The sequence below is a fragment of the Podarcis erhardii genome (assembly GCF_964252035.2).
Source record: "Podarcis erhardii genome assembly, chromosome: 2".
Classification (NCBI taxonomy): domain Eukaryota; kingdom Metazoa; phylum Chordata; class Lepidosauria; order Squamata; family Lacertidae; genus Podarcis; species Podarcis erhardii.
In genome coordinates this window covers 127,228,802-127,248,874 of record NC_138498.1, presented here as the reverse complement: position 1 = coordinate 127,248,874, position 20,073 = coordinate 127,228,802, and the positions used below count along the sequence as shown (strand labels likewise).

The following is a 20,073-nucleotide window of genomic DNA, read 5'->3' as shown; positions in this document are numbered from 1 at the left end:
TAATCTCATCAGTCATTGACTTTTGTCTTCTTGGTTTCTCTGTTATTCTGTCTCTCACAGCTACAATAAACCTACCATTAATATTGTGGACTAGGCATTTCTTTGTCAGAGGGCAAAAAAACAAAACAAAACAAATTTAGCAGGGGATCAAATACTTTCCCCCCTCACTCTGTTTGTTTACACACACACACACACACACACACACCCTGGCTCTCGTTTGGAGGAGGAGTGAGAGACGGAGGCTCTTTACTTCTAGAATGGCATTTCCAGGACTTCCGGGTTAGCGCGAACGGCTAATGGCGGATTCCCCCCGAGCTCCGGAGGGAATCGGCTCTACTGAGGACGGGTCTTGCCGTGCCGGCGACACGGGGACCCTCAGAAACCGCAGGCGTGGAAGCCTGCGGACTTGGTGACTCGGTGGGCACCTTAAGCGCCCTCCCCGACCCATGAAGAGCCTTTTTAAAGGCTGCGGAGAGGGTACGGAGAGTGGCGTGGTGCTGAGAGTAGACCGCTACCTCAGTGGAGTGAAGCCGCAAGCCATGGCCGGAAAGCGCTGACTTTCTTCCCAAAATTCGGACTGGATAACAAAGGACCCGTGAGTAGTGGAATTTGGACTTTAAAAATTTTATCCTGTGAATTCGGCACGATCGGGGGATGTGTTAAAGGGAAGTCCGCACCCCCTCTACTTATAGACGATTCAAAGCAAGGAACGGAGAATTAAGGCGGAATGAATACTGTTTTGATGATTTAAAAGTTTTTCACAAATTTGATAGAAGAAGATTTTGTGCTGGAGAGAAAGGGAATTTTGGAACTTTGTGTGTAATCCCCCCCAAAAACCCGGGAGCGTCCTATTTGGGTGCCGGAGGAAGAAGTGAAAGGAGTTTGACAGCTGTCAAAGAAGCTGTCAAACGGGCGGACAAAGTAAAGAATTTTGTTATTTAACAACTTTTGGAATTAAAGCTGATACATTTGGACTGAGGCGATTGGAAACAAAGTATTGATAATAACAAAGTAACAGATTATTGGAAAAGGACTACTAAATAACTGAAAGCCCCCTAGGGGGAATTAGTGACATTACAATGGCTGCAGAGGGAAAATTACTGGCGGAGATAGAAAAAATGTTCTTTCTCATGGGAATCCTGCAGGAGCAGAGTATGGCTCTGAGTAAAGTCTTTATGACCTTGAATTCTGAAACAAACAACTCTGCTGAATGCACAAAGGAGACGCATGATAAAAACTCTGCAGCTGAGCAGGAAGAGATGCCTTTGGAATTGACAGAGAAGAAAGAAGGAGTTCAGACACTACAAGTGGAAAATATCAACCAGGAATCTGCATTGTTAGAGTATGAGCAAGAAGACCTTTGGATTATAAACCTGCGAAAGATGAGAAAGAAGAAGAGAGAAGTCCCTGGAGTACTTGGAATATTAAAACTAAAAAGAATAAAGCAACATGATTGGGACTTTCCTCTCAAGTATGGAAAACTAGAGGGTCTTTCGCAGCAAACACTCTTTAACATTCTGGATGAAAGAAAATATGATGTGACTCTGACTGAACTCCTTCGGGGTCTTAGGACCAACAAAGAGGATTACCAACATAATTGGCAGAGAAGGACTGACAGAGAATTAGACGCCTCGGACGTGAGGAATCCGGGCTAAGAACTATTTTTTGTTTGTTTTTTTGGACATTTGTCTGGGAAGGGACAGAAACCGGGGCGGGGGGGGGGAGAGAATAGAACTATAAAATGTTACGTTTTGTTTTACTTGGTCAATGTGACCTATAATTAATATAATAAAGGGAAAATTTGTGGAGGGGAAGTTAGATCGACCTTAAAAAAAAAGAAATTAATGATTATAAGAGAATTGGATAAGTTGAATATAGATTAACAAAAAGAATTTAATTTTTAAAAACAATATGAATATCTTTAAGAGGTTAGGTAAGAACTTGCTGAATTAATTTTGGAACTGGGATGTAAGAGGAGGGGGTGGGGGGAAGTCAATGAAAGTGGGTAAAGAAAATTAGGGTATGTAATTGTATTTGTGTGTTTGTGTGTTCTTGTCTTTGTGTGTGTGTTTGTTGTTATAAAATGTAAAAACCCAATAAAAATTATTTAAAAAAAAATAAATAGAATGGCATTTCCACGGCACCTCCTTTCCTCCCAGGAGCTCCTCCTTCCACAACCCTGCCAGGCTGGCCGCTTGCCTTTCACCCCCTTTCCAGCACTGCGTGGTTTAGTGTGGCAGCACCTGCCCTTTGGAACTCCCCGCCTCTTGCAATAAAGTGTGTGCCTTTGCTAGACTCTTTTCAGGCAGCGGCTAAAAGCATTCTTGTTTAGGCAAGCATAGCCAGATGCTTAGGACGCTGAAGTAATTTTAATGTCTTTTAATATTTTAGCTTTTCTGTGTTTTAAAGTAGGCTTGTTATTTTTTATTGATTTTACTGCTGTGGTGTTGTTGTTGTTTTTGTATTGGTAAACAACTTTGCAGGTTGTTTAAAATAAATTTTAAGAAATAAATAAACAATAAATAAAATAACACAAGCCAAAACACAATGCATCCTGTAGATTTAAGTAACTGTCCACAGTGGCCTACTTGTGATCGGAGGCCCAGAATCCACAATCCTTTGTAAGAAAATATGAAATAAAGTCAAAACATTTTTGCAGGCAAAAAAATAGAGGTCAATATTGGGGAGGTGACAAAAACTTTTCCACACCAGGTACCCCCTGACCTTGTTATGCCACTACCCGGGGTGCAGGGAGGGGGCATGGGGGTCCCTGTTCAGATCATGCCTGATGGGGGGAGACCCCCAAGTCAGGCGGAGAGGGTCCTCCTTTGTCCTCTCTGCCAAGCCAGGGAGGGGCCAGTTTGCAGGTCTATCTATCTATCATCTACCTATCTACCTACCTATCTATCATCTACCTACCTACCTAGATATATATACACACCCCTGGCTCTCGTTTGGAGGAGGAGAGAGACGGAGGCACCTTACTGGCAGAATGGCATTTCCCTCGCCCCTCCTTTCCTCCCAGGAGCTCCTCCTTCCACAACAACCCTGCCAGGCTGGCCACTTGCATGTTGCCCCCTTCCCAGGCTACAGGAGGACTGCAGCTGTTCTTCCTTGGGATCCAGATGCTGCCTTCCTTTTTGGGGAGGGGCTTTGAGTCAAGAAAATAAACCCCCTTCAGATGGAGGGAAAAGTCACCTTTGTGAACAGAGGATGTAGACAGATGAGAAGGTTTGAGATATACAGACTCAGCCTACATATTTGTATCATTTATTATTCCTATGTTCCCTGTTTTATAAAGCTAATAAAAGTTATACAAAAAGGAGAGAAAAAGGCAACACACGGAGGCCCCATCTGAGTTCACACTGCACAGCAGGATCAGGTTCCTTTAAGGAGTCCAGTGCTGCGCGATGGATCAGTGAGTTGTCAGACATTGGCAGGGCATTCAGATCACAGAACTGGTTTTAGACATTTTGAGCTGCCAACACATCGCGGTGGCCGGGGAGTTGTGATCTATTCCTAGCTCAAATTGCCTGCAGAGGACAAAGGCGCAGGCAGGCAGGTGGGGGAGCCCAAAAAGGTGCTCCCCTTCTCCATCTCCATCCGCCTGCCTGCCTCCCCCCACCCCCAAGCTGAGGAAGCCCCAATTCCTCTCTGGCTCCATCCATCCAGGTCCCCATCTCCCCTCCCCTGGGACTCACCAGATCTCTCGGAGGTCCCTGGGAGGGAGCGCTCAGAGGTTGTGGGGAGGGATGCAGGAGACAGCCTGACCAGGTCAACCGTCCATCTTCCCCCTTCCATCCTTGCTAGCTTTGCAGGATCCGTCTCTTTCATCCTTCCTGAGGAGTCGAGGAGCCAAAAGAAGCTGCAGGGTCCTGGGAGAGAGGAAGAAGCAAAGGGAGCCTCAGAGGCCCTGCAGGGATTCTCCTGCCCTAGATATTCTCCTGCCCCTGGAGAAGCACAAATGGGGCAGCCCCTTCCCCACAGAAGCCCCATTTCTAAACCTCTCCAGTGGTTTCAATTTCCCCTGTTTGCTCCTCACCCCACTTCATAAGGCTGGCAGGGTCTGTCCAGTAGTGACCTCAAGGTAGAACCCCTTGAACTCAGTGGGGCTTATGGACACAACTTGGTGCCAAAACCAGTCGCCTTCCTCTCCCTGAGCCTGAAAACTGCAACCCCAGAGCATGGGCAGAAAACAGACGAGTAGCTAATACATGTAAGTGGCCCCATGCTTGGTGCTTTCTATGGAGTGTCCTGTTGACGTTCTTTGAGCTCTCTCATTGCAAGCCAGGCAGGTGTTGTGGCCATATTTGCCTCTTGCATGGGGACCAAATCTTTGGGGAAGCTTTTCATCTCCAATTGGTAGGAAAGAGGGTTCATTAACCTGCTGGTGGGAGGAGGTGGCTTTTCAGCCCATAAATTCAACTCACGCTGGAATATCTGGTGGGCTGGACCTGGAGCACAAAGGGTCAAGTTCTACTTGCATGAGCCCTTGTGTTCCTTCTTCAAACTTATTAGGCAGGAACGTCAGAGGTCAAATCTGGAGAATATTTCATTCTGGGCGTCTTGTGGCAGAGCACAGAAGACATGCAATCCTTTTCAGTTCTGTCAAGTAGGTCCTTCCCTAGATTTCTCAAGTGCAAGGACCCAGGGCTGTCTGAGTTAGGGGGTTCCTTGGGGTCCAGGTCAGCTGTCTAATCAGGATTGTCACCTGCAGAGTATATGTCAACTAAAGCAGGAAAGTCTGCCTTGGATCGAGGACTTTTTGGAGGTGTTGCTGAATGTGGAAGCAGAGGAGCTGGTGATGCCACATTTTGGAATAATCTTGAGACTAATACACCACTCCTCCATAGATATTCTCTGTGCTTATACACTATATTCACAAACTTTACACTCCTCTTGTGAGAAGATACCTAAAGGATTAGGGTAGCTTGAGAGAAGTAGCTTATTTTGAGACAGCACCCATTTCCAATTCTTGTTTATCAAAACCCTGTCCCTAGTTGGTTTGGTTTTGGCTTCTGACAGGACAGCAGTGCATTTGATAATCTTCCATATTGTTTCATATTGATATAAGGATCTGGTGTGCAGATTCCAGTACAGTGGTACCTTGGGTTACATACGCTTCAGTTACATACGCTTCAGCTTACAGACTCTGCTAACCTAGAAATAGTACCTCAGGTTAAGAACTTTGCTTCAGAATGAGAACAGAAATCGTGCTCTGGTGGTGGCGTGGCAGCAGCGGGAGGCCCCATTAGCTAAAGTGGCGCTTCAGGTTAAGAACAGTTTCAGGTTAAGAACGGACATCTGAGAACGAATTAGTGTTCTGTCTGGACCCAGAGCATGAGCTACTCTTAAGTAAGTTAAAAAGTATTTTCAAGTCAACTTTTTATTATTGCACTATTTTTAAATTTTTTAACATTTTTGCTCTTCTTTGTACTTTTAGACCTCCTTCTGCCATGTGGACGAATCAAACCTCCCTTATTGATCTATTTTTAATGGTAGGGAAAGAGATATTGTTGTATTATCTGGTGCCACAGACTCTGCTTGATTTTATTCAGAAGGTTTTACAAGTACCTATCAGGATGGTAAGAATTTTATTACATTCAGCCAAAAAGGATTTTAAGTGTTCCATGTAATCTGTTAGTACTACAAGCCACCCAATGACTGATAGTCCCTCTTTGGTCCCAAAAGTTTGGGAGTTGCAGTCTTTTATACTTGCTTTAATTTTTAAATTTGCTTTCAGATTAGTTCCTCTACCTGTTTAGCCTGAATTTGGCCTTGAGTCGCTTGAGCTCCTGGTCTCCGTGCCAGAGATGACTTAGCAGTTGAGCTGCCTGGGCCCAAAACCTCTTTCTGCTCATCCTTAGAGCTGCTGAGAGATCCTATAAGGTCAGTAATAGGATCTGGCTCCTGCTGTTTCTTAGCCACCTCCTCGTTTTCCTTATTCACGTAAAATGGAGTAATTTTTGCTTGGGCTTTCTTAGAGAGACTCTCTTTGGAGGAGGGTCTGTGGCACTCGGGGAGAGAACATGCATTTTGTAACTACTCTGGGTCAACACTGTCTTTCCCTTAATTCCTCATCAAGTTTCCTGATACCATATGCCTTATACCATTTTCTGAAATTCTGTGATCATCCTTGCTGTGATTTATTTAATGGAAACTGAGACTGGTTTTTGCAGGTGAAACGTTTTCCAAACACTCCCCCGGATGAAGTATCTCATGGGAACTGTGGGTGGAGCTGCGAAGGAAGCTTTCCTCCCGTTTCAAGCACTAATTAGTTCCCCCGTTAGTTCTTTCATGTGAAGTGAGGCTCTCCTTCTGAACGAAGAGCTTTCCTTGATGGGAAGTGGACTGGGAGCTCTGACTAAAGTTCTCTCCGCACTCTGAATATTTATATGGTTTCTCCATTGTGCGGATTTTTCTTGTTGTCTCCTTCCTTCTTCCTTTCCAATTCACCACCTACAACCTACAATCTACTGTTATATGGCAGTATTATTATGATTATGTTTAGGCTGAGGAAGAAATTGAGAAGCTCCCCTCCGGAGTTCGTAAAGGGTAGATATTCCTGGTGCCCTGAATCCTGCTCTTCCGCCAGGGAAGCGGGGCTGCGTCCAAAGCACTGAATGGTGAAAGTACTCAGGGAAGGGAGCAGAGAGCGAGGGAAGCATTAGGCCCCCATTTCTAGATAGGGGAACATCGGCCTGAAGGGGAGCAGCTGCATTTGGGCAAGCGGAGCTGGAGAAAAGCTGGGCCTGTCCTGCTGCGCTTCAGGCCCTGACAGCCTCCACGTCCAAGTGTAAGTTGACTTCGCCCCTCCATTCACCGAGCGAGGAGGGCCGTCCCAGAGTTGTCGCTGCCCAGGAGGCCAGAAAGAGCAAAGGCCATGTTGGGTCAGGGCAACCGGTCCTTCTATGTTTGGAGCGGGAGGAAGGGCCGGCGGCCAAATTTTGTGCCTGTCTGTTATACACACATACATCTCTATAATAATAATAATAATAATAATAATTTATTATCTATACCCCGCCCATCTGGTTGGGCTTCCCCAGCCACTCTGGGCGGCTTCCAAAAAAATATTACAATACTGTAATACATCAAACATTAAAAACTTCCCTGAACTTCCCTTCAGATGTCTTCTAAAAGTCTGGTAGTTGTTGATCTCTTTGGCATCCACAGGGTGGGCGCCACTACCGAGAAGGCCCTCTGCCTGGTTCCCTGTAACTTGGCTTCTTGCAGCGAGGGGCGCTGGATCTCAGTGTCCGGGCAGAAGAATGGGGGTGGAGACGCTCCTTCAGATATACTGGACCGAGGCCGTTTAGGGCTCTATCTATCTATCTATCTATCTATCATCTATCTATCTATCATCTATCTATCTATCTCTATCATCTACCTACCTACCTACCTACCTACCTAGATATATACACACACCCCCCGTTTCCCGTTTGGAGGAGGAGTGAGAGAGGGAGGCACTTTACTGGCAGAATGGCATTTCCCTGGCCCCTCCTTTCCTCCCAGGAGCTCCTCCTTCCACAACAACCCTGCCAGGCTGGCCTCTTGCATGTCGCCCCCTTTCCGGCAGGCGAAGCTGCAGGGACCACTCCCTTCCTGGCCCCCCAAAATGGAGGCGGCTTTGGACCCTGGATGAACCTGAGAGGAGCCTGGAGGGGGGCAGGGAGGGGCCTCTCGCCCCTTCCCAGACTTTTCCGCCATCCATTTATTAAGATAAGATAAAATAAGATAATCTCTTACAGCCGGAGACCAGCTTATAAAACACACTTTGGGTTACAGTCTCAGAAGAAATACAAAGCATTAAAACAATGTACAACAAGAAACTCCTGCAGGGAGTTGACCCAACCACTTCTGAACACTGTTTATGAAACTTGGGCCCCTCAGGGCTCTGGCAAAATGATCTCCCTTGTTTGGGCCTGTGATGGACAGCAGAGCCAGGCCAGTCAGCGGACTTAGTCCCTCAGAAATTTCCTGGAGCCTCGCTCTGATTGGCTGCCAAGCCAGCGGGGGGCGGAGCCTGCCCTTTTGGCGGGAAAAGGCAAGGTGCCTTTTCTGAGGGATGGTCTGAGGGGGGAGAGGAAGAGGAGTCAGGCGGGAGTTGAAGGGGAGAAGCTGGGGGGAGGGGAGGGAGACCCCCAAGAAGGAGGGCTGAGGGGACCCCCTGGGTGTGGGGGGCGGACTGAGAGGGGGGGCGGAGGGAGACCCCCAAGAAGGAGGGCTGAGGGGACCCCCTGGGTGTGGGGGGCGGACTGGGAGGGGGGAGGGAAGGGAGACCCCCAAGAAGGAGGGCTGAGGGGACCCCCTGGGTGTGGGGGGCGGACTGAGAGGGGGGAGGGGAGGGAGACCCCCAAGAAGGAGGGCTGAGGGGACCCCCTGGGTGTGGGGGGCGGACTGGGAGGGGGGAGCGGGGGAGACCCCCAAGAAGGAGGGCTGAGGGGACCCCCTGGGTGTGGGGGGCGGACTGGGAGGGGGGAGCGGGGGAGACCCCCAAGAAGGAGGGCTGAGGGGGCCCCCTGGGTGTGGGGGGCGGACTGAGGGGGGGAGTGGAGGGAGACCCCCAAGAAGGAGGGCTGAGGGGACCCCTGGGTGTGGGGGGAGGACTGAGAGGGGGGAGTGGAGGGAGACCCCCAAGAAGGAGGGCTGAGGGGACCCCCTGGGTGTGGGGGGCGGACTGAGAGGGGGCAGCGGAGGGAGACCCCCAAGAAGGAGGGCTGAGGGGACCCCTGGGTGTGGGGGGAGGACTGAGAGGGGGGAGTGGAGGGAGACCCCCAAGAAGGAGGGCTGAGGGGACCCCTGGGTGTGGGGGGCGGACTGAGGGGGGGGGCGGAGGGAGACCCCCAAGAAGGAGGGCTGAGGGGACCCCTGGGTGTGGGGGGCGGACTGAGAGGGGGGAGCGGAGGGAGAGCAGCCTGCTGGCTGCGCTCAGCTTGCGAAGGGTTAAATCGAGCAGAGCTGGAGTCCTAGAGAGGACAGGAAGTAGAGACAGCAGGGGGCGGGTCCTCCAGAGCAGAGTCCCCTCCCTCCGCGCCCCTTCCGGCCTCTCTTGTCTGTCTCCTCCCCTTGCTGTCCGGGGAGTCTCCTCTCTCTCTCGCTCTCTCTCCCCTTGGGGTGCCTGGGGGAGAAGGGGGTCCCAGGGCTGCAGGGGGAGACCCCCAAGTCTGGGAGCAGAGGGTCCTGCTGCCCCCTGGAAATGGGGGAGCCCCTGCCAGAGCCCCACGGGAAGCCTCTCTGGGGGGCTGCAGGGGAGAGAGAGGCTGAGCTGGCTGCCCTCCATGAGGCAGTGCAGGGAGGTCGGGGCTGGGGGGGGCAGGTCGGCAAAGCTTCCTCTCTCGGACCCCTGGAGGGGTGCCCTGTCTCCGGGGACCAAGGAGCAGGCAAGCAGAGCCATGGGGTGCTTCCTAGTTTGGGGGCTGCTCACCCCCCTTGCTGGACAAAGACTGGACCCCCTCCCTGAGGGCGTCAAGGAAAGACCCCTCTGGAGAGCAGACCAGACCCCGCTCCATCAAGCCTTCCTGCCTTGCAGGGGGTGGGACTAGATGACCCTTCTTCTGACCCCCCTCTCCCTTCTCTTGCTGACTCCCCTCCTAGAGTCTGGGCCCCCATGGAGCCTCTCCCCTTCACCCCCTCCCTGGCTCCAAGACCTCCCTGCTGGTCCCCTCTGGGATTAGGGGATTAGGCTTTCCCACAAGACATTTCCAGAAGCAGCATAGATCTGTCACAGAAAAGGTGTGGTCTCAGGTAGACCCTGAGCTCCAGGCTTGGCCCCGTCCATCAAATATAGTCTTCCATCACATTGCAAAGGAAAGCATGGACAGTTCAAATACATCCCTTGGTCTTGTCTGGGCTTGGTCCCACTCTAGAGTGGGTAGGGATTGTGATTGAGACGGTTATCTGTTTGCCACTCTTGGGGCAGGATCTCACCGGTCATGACTCCTTGGGAAGTCCCTGTACATCTCTGGATTATGGTGGGCTCACTCACCCCTCCCATTATGCCTCACTTCCCTGGGTCCGAAATGCCATTGGAACAGAGAAGATTGAAACAACTATGTGACTTCTTGTGAATTCCTAAAGTTTAACAATATGTAGCTGCTTCAAAGTGTGGATCCAAGGGTATGTGGCAGAATAGTAATGGGGAATCCCCGTCTCCCTTGCGGTTAGTCTGGATAAGCTGTGGCCTCCTTGGGGCAGAGTCCTTGTCACAATGGAGGAGGGGGGGAGGAAGGGGAGCCCCTAAGTGCAGGGGCAAAAGCGGAAAAGTGCAGGAATGGAGAGGGAGGGGGTCCCTCGGCTTGCAAAGGGTTAAAAGGAGCAGAACTGGATTCCTAGAGAGAACAGGGAGTGAAGGTCCTCCATGGCTAAATTCCCCCCTCCCTTCCTGCTTTCTTCTCTCTCTTTTGCAAAAGCCCCTCCTGGACTCTGGTGAGTCTCCTCACTCCTCCCCCTGAGGGTGCAATGGGGCGAAGGGGGTCCCAGGGGTGCAGGGAGGGGGCATGGGGGTCCCTGTTCAGATCATGCCTGGTGGGGGAGACCCCCAAGTCTGGGAGCAGAGGGTCCTCCCTTGTCCTTTCTGCCAAGCCAGGGAGGGGGCCAGTTCGCAGGAGATCTGCAGCCTTTGGGATCCAGGCGCTGCTTCCTTTTGGGGGGAGGGGGCTTTGGGTCAAGGAAAAGTGGGGAGGCAAAGAAACCCCCTTCAGAGGGAGGGATAAGTCACTTTTGTGAGCAGAGGCTGCAGCCAGAATGGAACATTTGCACGTGGGGGGAATACAGGGAGAAGAAAAGCCCGTCTGCATCTTCACAACCGGACCACTTCCTGTGTCCCAGATGCAACAACACATGTCTCTCCCCTATTCAGGCTAAGCAAGTAGGCGAACTAATGTGAAAGCAAATTTCAGGTGTGTCCTCAGGAAATGCTAAAGCAAGGATAAAAGACTCCTTCTCCCAATATTCTGGGACAAATGAGGAGGGATTATCCGTCAGCGGGTGGCTTGTGCTACTAACAGAGGATGTGGAAAACATTTTTCTGACTGTAATAAAATTATTATCATCCTGACAGATCCTTGTAAAACCTTCTGGGGGAAATCTAACAGAGGGTCTTTAGGTTTTGATAAGCAAGAAATGGAAATTGGTGCAATCTCAAAAGAGGCTAGTTCTATCAAGGTACCCTAAGACTTTGGGAATCTTGTCACAAGCGTAAAGCTCCCCTCTGGAGTTTTTACAGGGTCTACATGCCTGGTGTTCTTAAGAGCACAACAGATTTAGCACATGCGCAGGATCTATACTTTGACGGCTTCCATGCCACTGTGGGGGCCACATTTTGAGACTGGAGACTTGCAAAGATGGTGTATTAGCACAGGGAATATCGAAGGGGGAGGGCTGCGTTTCAAAAATCTGGCATCGCCAGATCCTCCTCTGCTTCCACATACGGATTTGGTCCCCATGCAACCCCAGACAGAGGCAAATATGGCCACGTCTGCCTGGTTTGCGATGAGGGAGCTCAAAGAGCGTCAGCAGGGCTCTCCATAGAAAGCGCCTAGCATGGGACTTCCGGTCGGCGCCAGCGATTAATGGCGGACTTTTCCCGGAGCTCCGGGAGAAGCCTGCTCCGCGGGTTCGGGTCCTGCCGCTACGGCGAAGCGGGGACCCTTAAAAATTACAGGTGGAGAAGCCTGTAAGCAAGGAGGCTCGGCGGGTACCATTACGACCCCTCCGAACTGCGAAAGAGCCTTTTTAAAGGCTACGGAGCGGTGTCGGGGGGAGCGCGGTGCTGAGAGCCGCTACCCAGCCTGTGGAGCGAAGCCGCGTCGCCATTATCGGAGAACGCTGATTTCTTCCTGCAATTCCAGTTACAGATAGGTAGCCGTGTTGGTCTGCCATGGTCAAAACAAAATAAAAAAATTCCTTCCAGTAGCACCTTAAAGACCAACTGAGTTAGTTCTAGGTATGAGCTTTCGTCTGCATGCACACTTCTTCAGATACACACAAAAGAATTTTTTGACTATTGGCAAGAAGGCCTGCAGGGGGAGCAGCTCAAGATCACGAGTGCATTCAGACTTGGAATAAGACAGAAAAAGAATAAACCAAGAGATTGTTTGACTACTTTGGGATCAAAGGAAGAAAGAGATAAAATTTTAAACTTGCATTATCAAAACACACTGCAAATTGAAGATTCTTATGTGGAGATTTTTAAAGACATCCCAAAGGCCATTTTGGATGCAAGAGAGGACTACAAAGAACTGGTTGTACTACTGAAAAAAAGCAGAAACTTCTTCAGGTGGGAATTCCCCCAAGGCTTATCTTTTAAGTACAGAGGAAAGAAGGTCAGAATAAAGACACCGAGTGATAAAGATAAATTCTTGAGAGACTACGGAGAAGACCTAGTGAAGGAAGCAGAACTTGGAGAAGAGCCAGTAACATCAGGAAAAGGACTACTGGACGTGGCAAATCTATCGTTTGGACTACAGCCACCAACAGATGAAGAGCAAAAATTGGGAGCAGTAGGAGGAGTAAGTAAATAATCTCATCATGGCTTTGCGACTACTGAGTTGGAACTGTAATGGCCTGAACATTCCTCGGAAGAGGAAGAACGTATTTCATATTTTACAGAAACAACAATTGGACTTGATTTGCTTGCAAGAGACACATGTGACAAGAGTACACAGAAAACTACTTATCAATAAAAAACTAGGACATGAATTTATCTCATCAGACAGAGTGAAAAAAAGAGGAGTGGTTATATATGCAAAGGATAGATTGATGCCGAAACAAATATTTAAAGATGAACAAGGAAGATACCTGGCAATCGAAATTCAGTTACAAGGTCAGAAATTTCTGATTTTAGGAATTTATGCACCAAATGAAGGCAAATCTGAATTCTTTAAAAAGCTACATGAGACTTTGTTGGATTACATGGACTCAAATATAATTTTGATGGGAGATATGAATGGAGTTGTATCTACAAACATGGACAAAGCGCAAAGACAAGTAATTTCTAAAGACGGAAGGTTACCAAAAACATTCTTTGAAATGACTGACAATATGGACTTAGTTGATATCTGGAGATTAAAAAATCCCCTCAAAAGAGGAGGAACCTTTTTCTCTGAAGCTAAAATGACCTGGACTAGAATTGACCAAATATGGGTCACTAGAGGACTGGCATCGAAGATAAAAAAGGTAGAAATCTGCCCAAAAACTTGCTCCGACCACAATGCCGTGAAGATGGAAATGAATCAAACAACAGCTGGCACATTTAGATGGAGAATGAATGACTCTTTATTTAGAGATAAAGAATTTTGCAAAAAGGCCCAAAAAACACTAAGAGATTACTTTGAAATTAATATGAGGACAAATGTGGAAAAAAGAATAATCTGGGACGCAAGCAAAGCAGTTATGAGAGGTCTCTTGATACAACAAAATGTAATAAAGAAGAAAAGTCAAAATGAGAAAAAGGACAAGAGTTTAGAAAAGATCAAAGAAGGAGAAAAGAAATTGAGATCAAAACCAAAGTCTCAGGAGATCTTGCGAGAAATTAAATTATATCAAATTCAATATATGGAATTGATGAATCAAGAAATAGAATGGAAAATCAAACAAATGAGACAGAAAACGTTTGAATCTGCTGATAAATGTGGGAAATTCTTGGCTTGGCAATTGAAGAAGAGACAAAAATTAAATACGGTGACAAATTTAGAAGTGGACGGAAAGAACATTAACAATCCAATTGAAATTAGAAGCTGCTTCCAGAGATATTTTAAACAACTATATGCAAAAGGGCCAGAAAAAGAGACTGATATAGAACAATTCTTGAAGAAAAATGGGATGAAGGAAATTTCATGTCAAGACAAAATACTTCTGAATCAGAAAATAGCTGAACAAGAGATAGAAGATGCCATTCAAAATATGAAACTAGGCAAATCTCCGGGACCTGATGGACTGACTTCCAAATATTATAAGATTTTAAAAGAATGGCTAATACAACCATTGAAGGAAGTCTGCAACGAAATTCTTGAGGGGAAAGAAGCACCTGATACGTGGAAAGAGGCTTATATCACGCTTATACCGAAGACAGAGACTGAAAAGACCCAACTGAAGAACTACCGCCCAATATCTTTACTAAATGTGGATTACAAAATTTTTGCTGACATTCTAGCTAAAAGATTGAAAAAAGTTTTGATGGGGGAGATTCATAGGGATCAATCGGGCTTTCTCCCGAAAAGGCATTTATCAGATAATGTAAGGAACATAATAGACATTTTGGAAATGCTAGAAGTGAATATAAATACAAAAGCTGTTCTGATATTTGTGGACGCGGAGAAAGCCTTTGACAATATTTCTTGGACATTTATGAAGAAGAATCTCCATGGGATGGGGGTAGGCCAAGGTTTTGAAAACGGTATAGGCGCTATTTATTCTGAACAAAGAGCAAAGCTAATTGTAAATAATGTTATTACAGAAGAACTTAAGATAGAAAAAGGGACACGTCAGGGGTGCCCAATTTCCCCACTGTTGTTTATTTCGGTCCTGGAGGTTCTGCTGAATATGATAAGAAAAGACCAGCTGGTTAAAGGGGTTCAGGTCGGAGCGAGACAATATAAACTGAGAGCTTTTGCAGATGATTTGGTACTTACATTGCAAGAGCCGGAATCTAGTACGAAAAGGGTTCTAGAATTAATTCAAGAGTTTGGTCAAGTGGCAGGATTTAAATTAAATAAATTAAAAACTAAGGTATTAGAGAAAAATCTAACAGTAAGAGAGAAGGAAAAGTTTCAGGATGAAACAGGTCTAACTGTGGTTAAGAGCGTAAAGTATCTGGGAATTAATATGACAGCTAAAAATGTGAACTTGTTTAAAGACAACTATGAGAAATGTTGGAACCAAGTGAAAAAGGATTTAGAAATTTGGGCTAACTTGAAACTTTCTTTGTCTGGCCGAATAGCAGCAATTAAGATGAATGTACTGCCTAGAATGTTATTTTTGTTTCAAACATTGCAAATTGTTGACAAGATGGAGTGTTTTAAGGAATGGCAGCGAGACATTTCTAAATTTATCTGGCAGGGCAAAAAGCCCAGAATAAAATTTAAGATTTTAACTGACGCAAAGGAAAGGGGAGGATTTGCCCTGCCAGATTTGAAACTTTATTATGAATCAGCAGCTTTCTGCTGGTTGAAGGATTGGCTGCTTCTTAAAAACACAGACATTTTAGATTTGGAAGGTTTTAACAACTTTTTTGGGTGGCATGCATATTTGTGGTATGACAAAGTGAAGATTCATAAAGGCTTTAAAAGTCATATTGTCAGGAAAGCATTGTACAATGTGTGGATTAGATATAAAGACCTACTGGAGAACAAAACTCCAAGGTGGCTTTCATCAATGGAGGCAAAAGCTGTGAAAAGACTTAATATGGAGTCCACATGGCCGAAGTATTGGGAAATTTTAGAACAGGAGGGTAGTAACTTTAAATTGAAGAGTTTTGAGAAACTAAAGGATAAAGTTAGAGACTGGCTTCACTATTATCAAATAATGGAGGTTTACAAGATGGATAAGAAAATTGGTTTCCAGGTGGAGAAATCTAAACTGGAAACAGAATTGTTAGAATCCAATACTAAGCACTTATCAAAAATGTATAACTTGCTGCTGAAATGGAATACGCAGGATGAAACTGTTAAATCAGCTATGCTCAAGTGGGCACAAGATATTGGTCATAATATTATGTTCGCTGACTGGGAAAGGTTGTGGACCACCGGCATGAAATTCACGGCGTGTAATGCCTTGAGAGAAAATATTATGAAAATGATATATAGGTGGTACATGACCCCAGTCAAGCTTGCAAAAATTAACCACTTGTCAGATAACAAATGTTGGAAATGTAAAGAGAATGAAGGTTCATTCTTTCACCTCTGGTGGACATGCCCAAGGATTAAGGCTTTCTGGGAAATGATATATAACGAAATGAAGAAGATGTTTAAATACACTTTCCTGAAGAAACCAGAGGCCTTCCTCCTGGGTATGGTCAGCCATGTGGTGTTAAAGAAGGATAGAACTTTGTTTTTATATGCTACAACAGCAGCAAGGATTCTCATTGCAAAGTATTGGAAGACATCAGACTTACCAACCCTGGAAGAATGGCAGATGAAGATGACAGATTATATGGGACTTGCAGAGATGACGGGCAGAATCCGAGACCAGGAGAAAGAGACAGTGGAAGAAGATTGGAAGAAATTTAAGGACTATCTTAATAAGTACTATAAGATTAAGGAATGTTAGATTGACGTGGATTTAAAAATATGGTGGTTTTCAGAGATATTAGAGTATGAAAAGGAATGGAATTCGTTAAAATTTTTGGGAAATAAGGGAATGGAGTTGCTAACGGGATAATGAAATTAGAATACAAAACGGTGAGGTATGAGGAAGTCGGGGAAATTAGGTTGATAAAATAATTTTTGGAACTATACTTGTTTTTTGTTTGTGTTTGTCTTTATTGTAATTGTTTTGTATTGGTATGTTTTACTGGAAAATTCAATAAATATTATTAAAAAAAAAAAGAAAGCGCCTAGCATGGGGGAACCTACAGGTAATGGCTACTCTGCTATTTTCTGCCCATGCTCTGGGGTTGCAGTTTTCAGGCTTAGGGACAGGACGGTGACTGGTTTTGGCACCAAGTTCTGTCCATAGGCCCCACTGAGTTCAAGGGGTTCTACCTTGAGGTCACTACTGGACAGACCCTGCCAGCCTTAAGAAGTGGGGCGAGGAGCAAACAGGGGAAATTGAAACCACTGGAGAGGTTTAGAAATGGGGCTTCTGTTGGGAAGGGGCTGCCCCATTTGTGCTTCTCCAGGGGCAGGAGAATATCTAGGGCAGGAGAATCCCTGCAGGGCCTCTGAGGCTCCCTTTGCTTCTTCCTCTCTCCCAGGACCCTGCAGCTTCTTTTGGCTCCTCGACTCCTCAGGAAGGATGAAAGAGACGGATCCTGCAAAGCTAGCAAGGATGGAAGGGGGAAGATGGACGGTTGACCTGGTCAGGCTGTCTCCCGCATCCCTCCCCACAACCTCTGAGCGTTCCCTCCCAGGGACCTCCGAGAGATCTGGTGAGTCCCAGGGGAGGGGAGATGGGGACATGGAGGGATGGAGCCAGAGAGGAATTGGGGCTTCCTCAGCTAGGGGGTGGGGGGAGGCAGGCAGGCGGATGGAGATGGAGAAGGGGGGCACCTTTTCGGGCTCCCCCACCTGCCTGCCTGCCTGCCTGCCTGCACCTTTGTCTCCTGCAGGCAATTTGAGCTAGGAATAGATCACAGCTCCCCGGCCAATGTGATGAATTGGCAGCTCAAAAGGTTTTAAACCAGTTCTGTGATCTGTCAGACAACTCACTGATCAATCACGCAGGAAGACACAACTCTTGAAAGGAACCTTTCAAGAGGCCTCTGTGTATTGCTTTTTTCTTTTCTTTTTGGAATAACTTTTTATTTGCTTTTAAAAACAAGGATCATAGGACTAATAAATGATACAAATATGTAGGCCAAGTCTTCTCATGTCATTTGTATTTACAATAGCAGAATAAATTTGACGGAATATCTATAACATACAGTTCATCATTAGTGGTCAGTGTATGAGTCCTGGGTTCATGAATTGCTTTCAACTGAAAAAAAAGGGGGAAACAGAAGAGAACAGAGAACATTCAACATTGCAAAACTGAATGCCTAGTCAGGAGCTCTTGTGGCCGTTGTGTTTAGATGTTCCGTTGTGTTCCTCTTCTCTTACCAATGAAACAATACAGAGTTGGTCTTCTCATGAAAATGGGAGGGGGGTTCAAAGTGAAGAAAATGATTTGCGTATAAATATAGACCAACCACATTGAGGCAACTGCTGATGGGGAATGGGCAGGTGAAGATGTTGCCGTTTGTTTCACACACAAGGCGTGGACGTTGGATGATAAGAACTGTTTTGAAATCTCTATGTGATGAACCTCCACTGTTTGGATGGAGACCAACAGCACCTGGGATTCTAACATTCCCACCGTGAACCCTGCATGGAGGGATAATGTGGTGGTCATGTAGGATTGCTATGAGGAATTATGAAAAATGAAGCAAGCCATTGTGCCAGCGGTGAAAGCATCGCTTTGACTGGGTTTGAATCATTTGACCTGATTTCTGATAAATCCCACAAACCTCTGCCCCGTTTTCTCTATGCCTGACTGTCACGTATAAAGCATTCTAATACAGACCAGGCATCCTGGGCCATAAAGATAAGGAGGTAGCTCTGATGCAGCTTTGTTAGTCTTTAGGTAGATTTTGGGGCCAGGAAACAGAGTTCACAAGGAGATGGTAAAATGCCTCTCTTTCCTTGCCTGTCCTTTCTTTCCTTTTACTGCCTGTTTATTACCTCTGGGTTTGCTAAATGCATTCTTCCTGGGTTCCTGTTTATTTTAGCCTAAACATGTATTAATGCTCAAATAGCAAATAGTTCTTTGTAGTTAAGAGGCCTCCTCTGATCTACTTTGTCCCCACGTGGGGATTTTTTGAAATTCTCACAGGAAATCAGATTGGTTCTTACAAACGTTATGTTAAAGTTCTTTTGTTAATAAAAACGGACTGGGCCAGGGAGTGGGGATCGCACTTCCTCCCAGAGTCTTGCTGGTCAAGCCTCATGTCTATTGTATTAATCAGGTCCAGTCCTTCCTTTGCCTTCAGAACGCAACAGGATAACAACTGTTTTCTCTGTGAATGTATTTCATCTAGTCATGCCTTTTCAAACAATAACCAGGCTTGTCTTAACTGCCCAGGACTTCTAAATGTCAAAACAAAAGTTCTGTCAGGTTTGTTTTTGTTTCGGCTTCTGTTTGCATTTGATTGACCAAAGAGATGACTGACCTTGGAGATGGAGTGGATTCCAGGATTGAGTCAGAACAAAATCTATCCCAGATAAAAGCCAAGCAATATGTCAGTTAATACCAGGCAACTAAGGAAGTGAGAACTATAGTAAGGCCTCACATCTAACTCCCTTCAGTTCTTCCTCTGTCACAAGCATTCATTAAAAATGTTCAATAATCTGGAGTTCCATTTCTTCCTGAGGCACTAATTTGCTGCTCTCTTCATTGCAGATGGTGATGAATTGGAAGAAAGAACAAGGGAGAGCCCAACAGAATCCACATCTCGGAGAAGTCATCTAAATATTCTATGTGTGGAGAGAACATTGGTCAGAGCTCCCAGTCCATCTCCCATCAAGGAAGGAGCTTCGTTCAGAGGGATACCATCACTTCCCATGAAAGAACTCACAGTAGAGAGAAATTGTATCAGTGCTTGGAATGTGGAAAAAGCTTCAGTCAAAGCGAGACTCTCACTTCCCATCGCAGAATTCATACCGGGGAGAAACCCTATCAGTGCTTGGAGTGTGGAAAGAGCTTCAGTCTCAAGCACAGTCTCACTTCCCATCGAAGAATTCATATAGGTCACAAACCATATCAATGCTTTGAATGTGGAAAGAGCTTCTGTCAAAGTGCCCATCTCACTTTTCATCAAATAATTCATACAAGAGAGAAAAATTCTTAGTGTTTGGAACGTGGGGAAAGCTTCAGGCAGAGTGCTAGTCTAATTGCCCACCAAGTAATTCACACAGGGTTGAAAGCATTTAAGAACTCAAAGCAGGGTGAATAAAGAATAATAAATTTGGAATCTTATCCAACCCCCTCCAATGCAGAAATCTCGTTTCAAGCACCCGTGACAAATGGCCATCCAAATTCTTCCTAAAAAACCTCCAATAAAGCGGAGTCTACTCCCTTCCAATATAGTTCCTTTTCACTGTCCGCTCTTACTATTGGAAAGTTCTTCCTGGGGAAGCCAGGTGGCCTCTCTGTGGGCTACTGGAAAGAATTAAAGGACAAGCCTCTTCTGTAAAAGATATTATGAACCAAGTGCTGGAAACGGGACAAACCCCAGAAACCTGAAAAGAGGCAAACATTACTTGGATGCCCAAACAAGATAAGGACATAACAAATCCTTAAAATGTCCGACCGATTTCATTATTAAACTGCGACTATAAACTGTTTGTGGACGCTGGCGCTGTGGGTTAAACCACAGAG

The 20,073-nt window shown here is 46.2% G+C and overlaps 1 protein-coding gene across 4 annotated transcripts in view; it reads right to left on the bottom strand.

The window, feature by feature from the left end:
- Positions 1-20,073, bottom strand: part of LOC309334660 (uncharacterized protein) — a 128,030-nt gene that overhangs the window by 66,656 nt on the left and 41,301 nt on the right. For 2 of the 4 annotated variants that reach the window (XM_081849163.1, XM_081849164.1), the window contains one exon: positions 3,702-3,875. In XM_081849163.1, the coding sequence (XP_081705289.1) occupies positions 3,702-3,875 (174 nt within the window). The other 2 variants (XM_081849165.1, XM_081849166.1) reach the window with 2 other exon arrangements.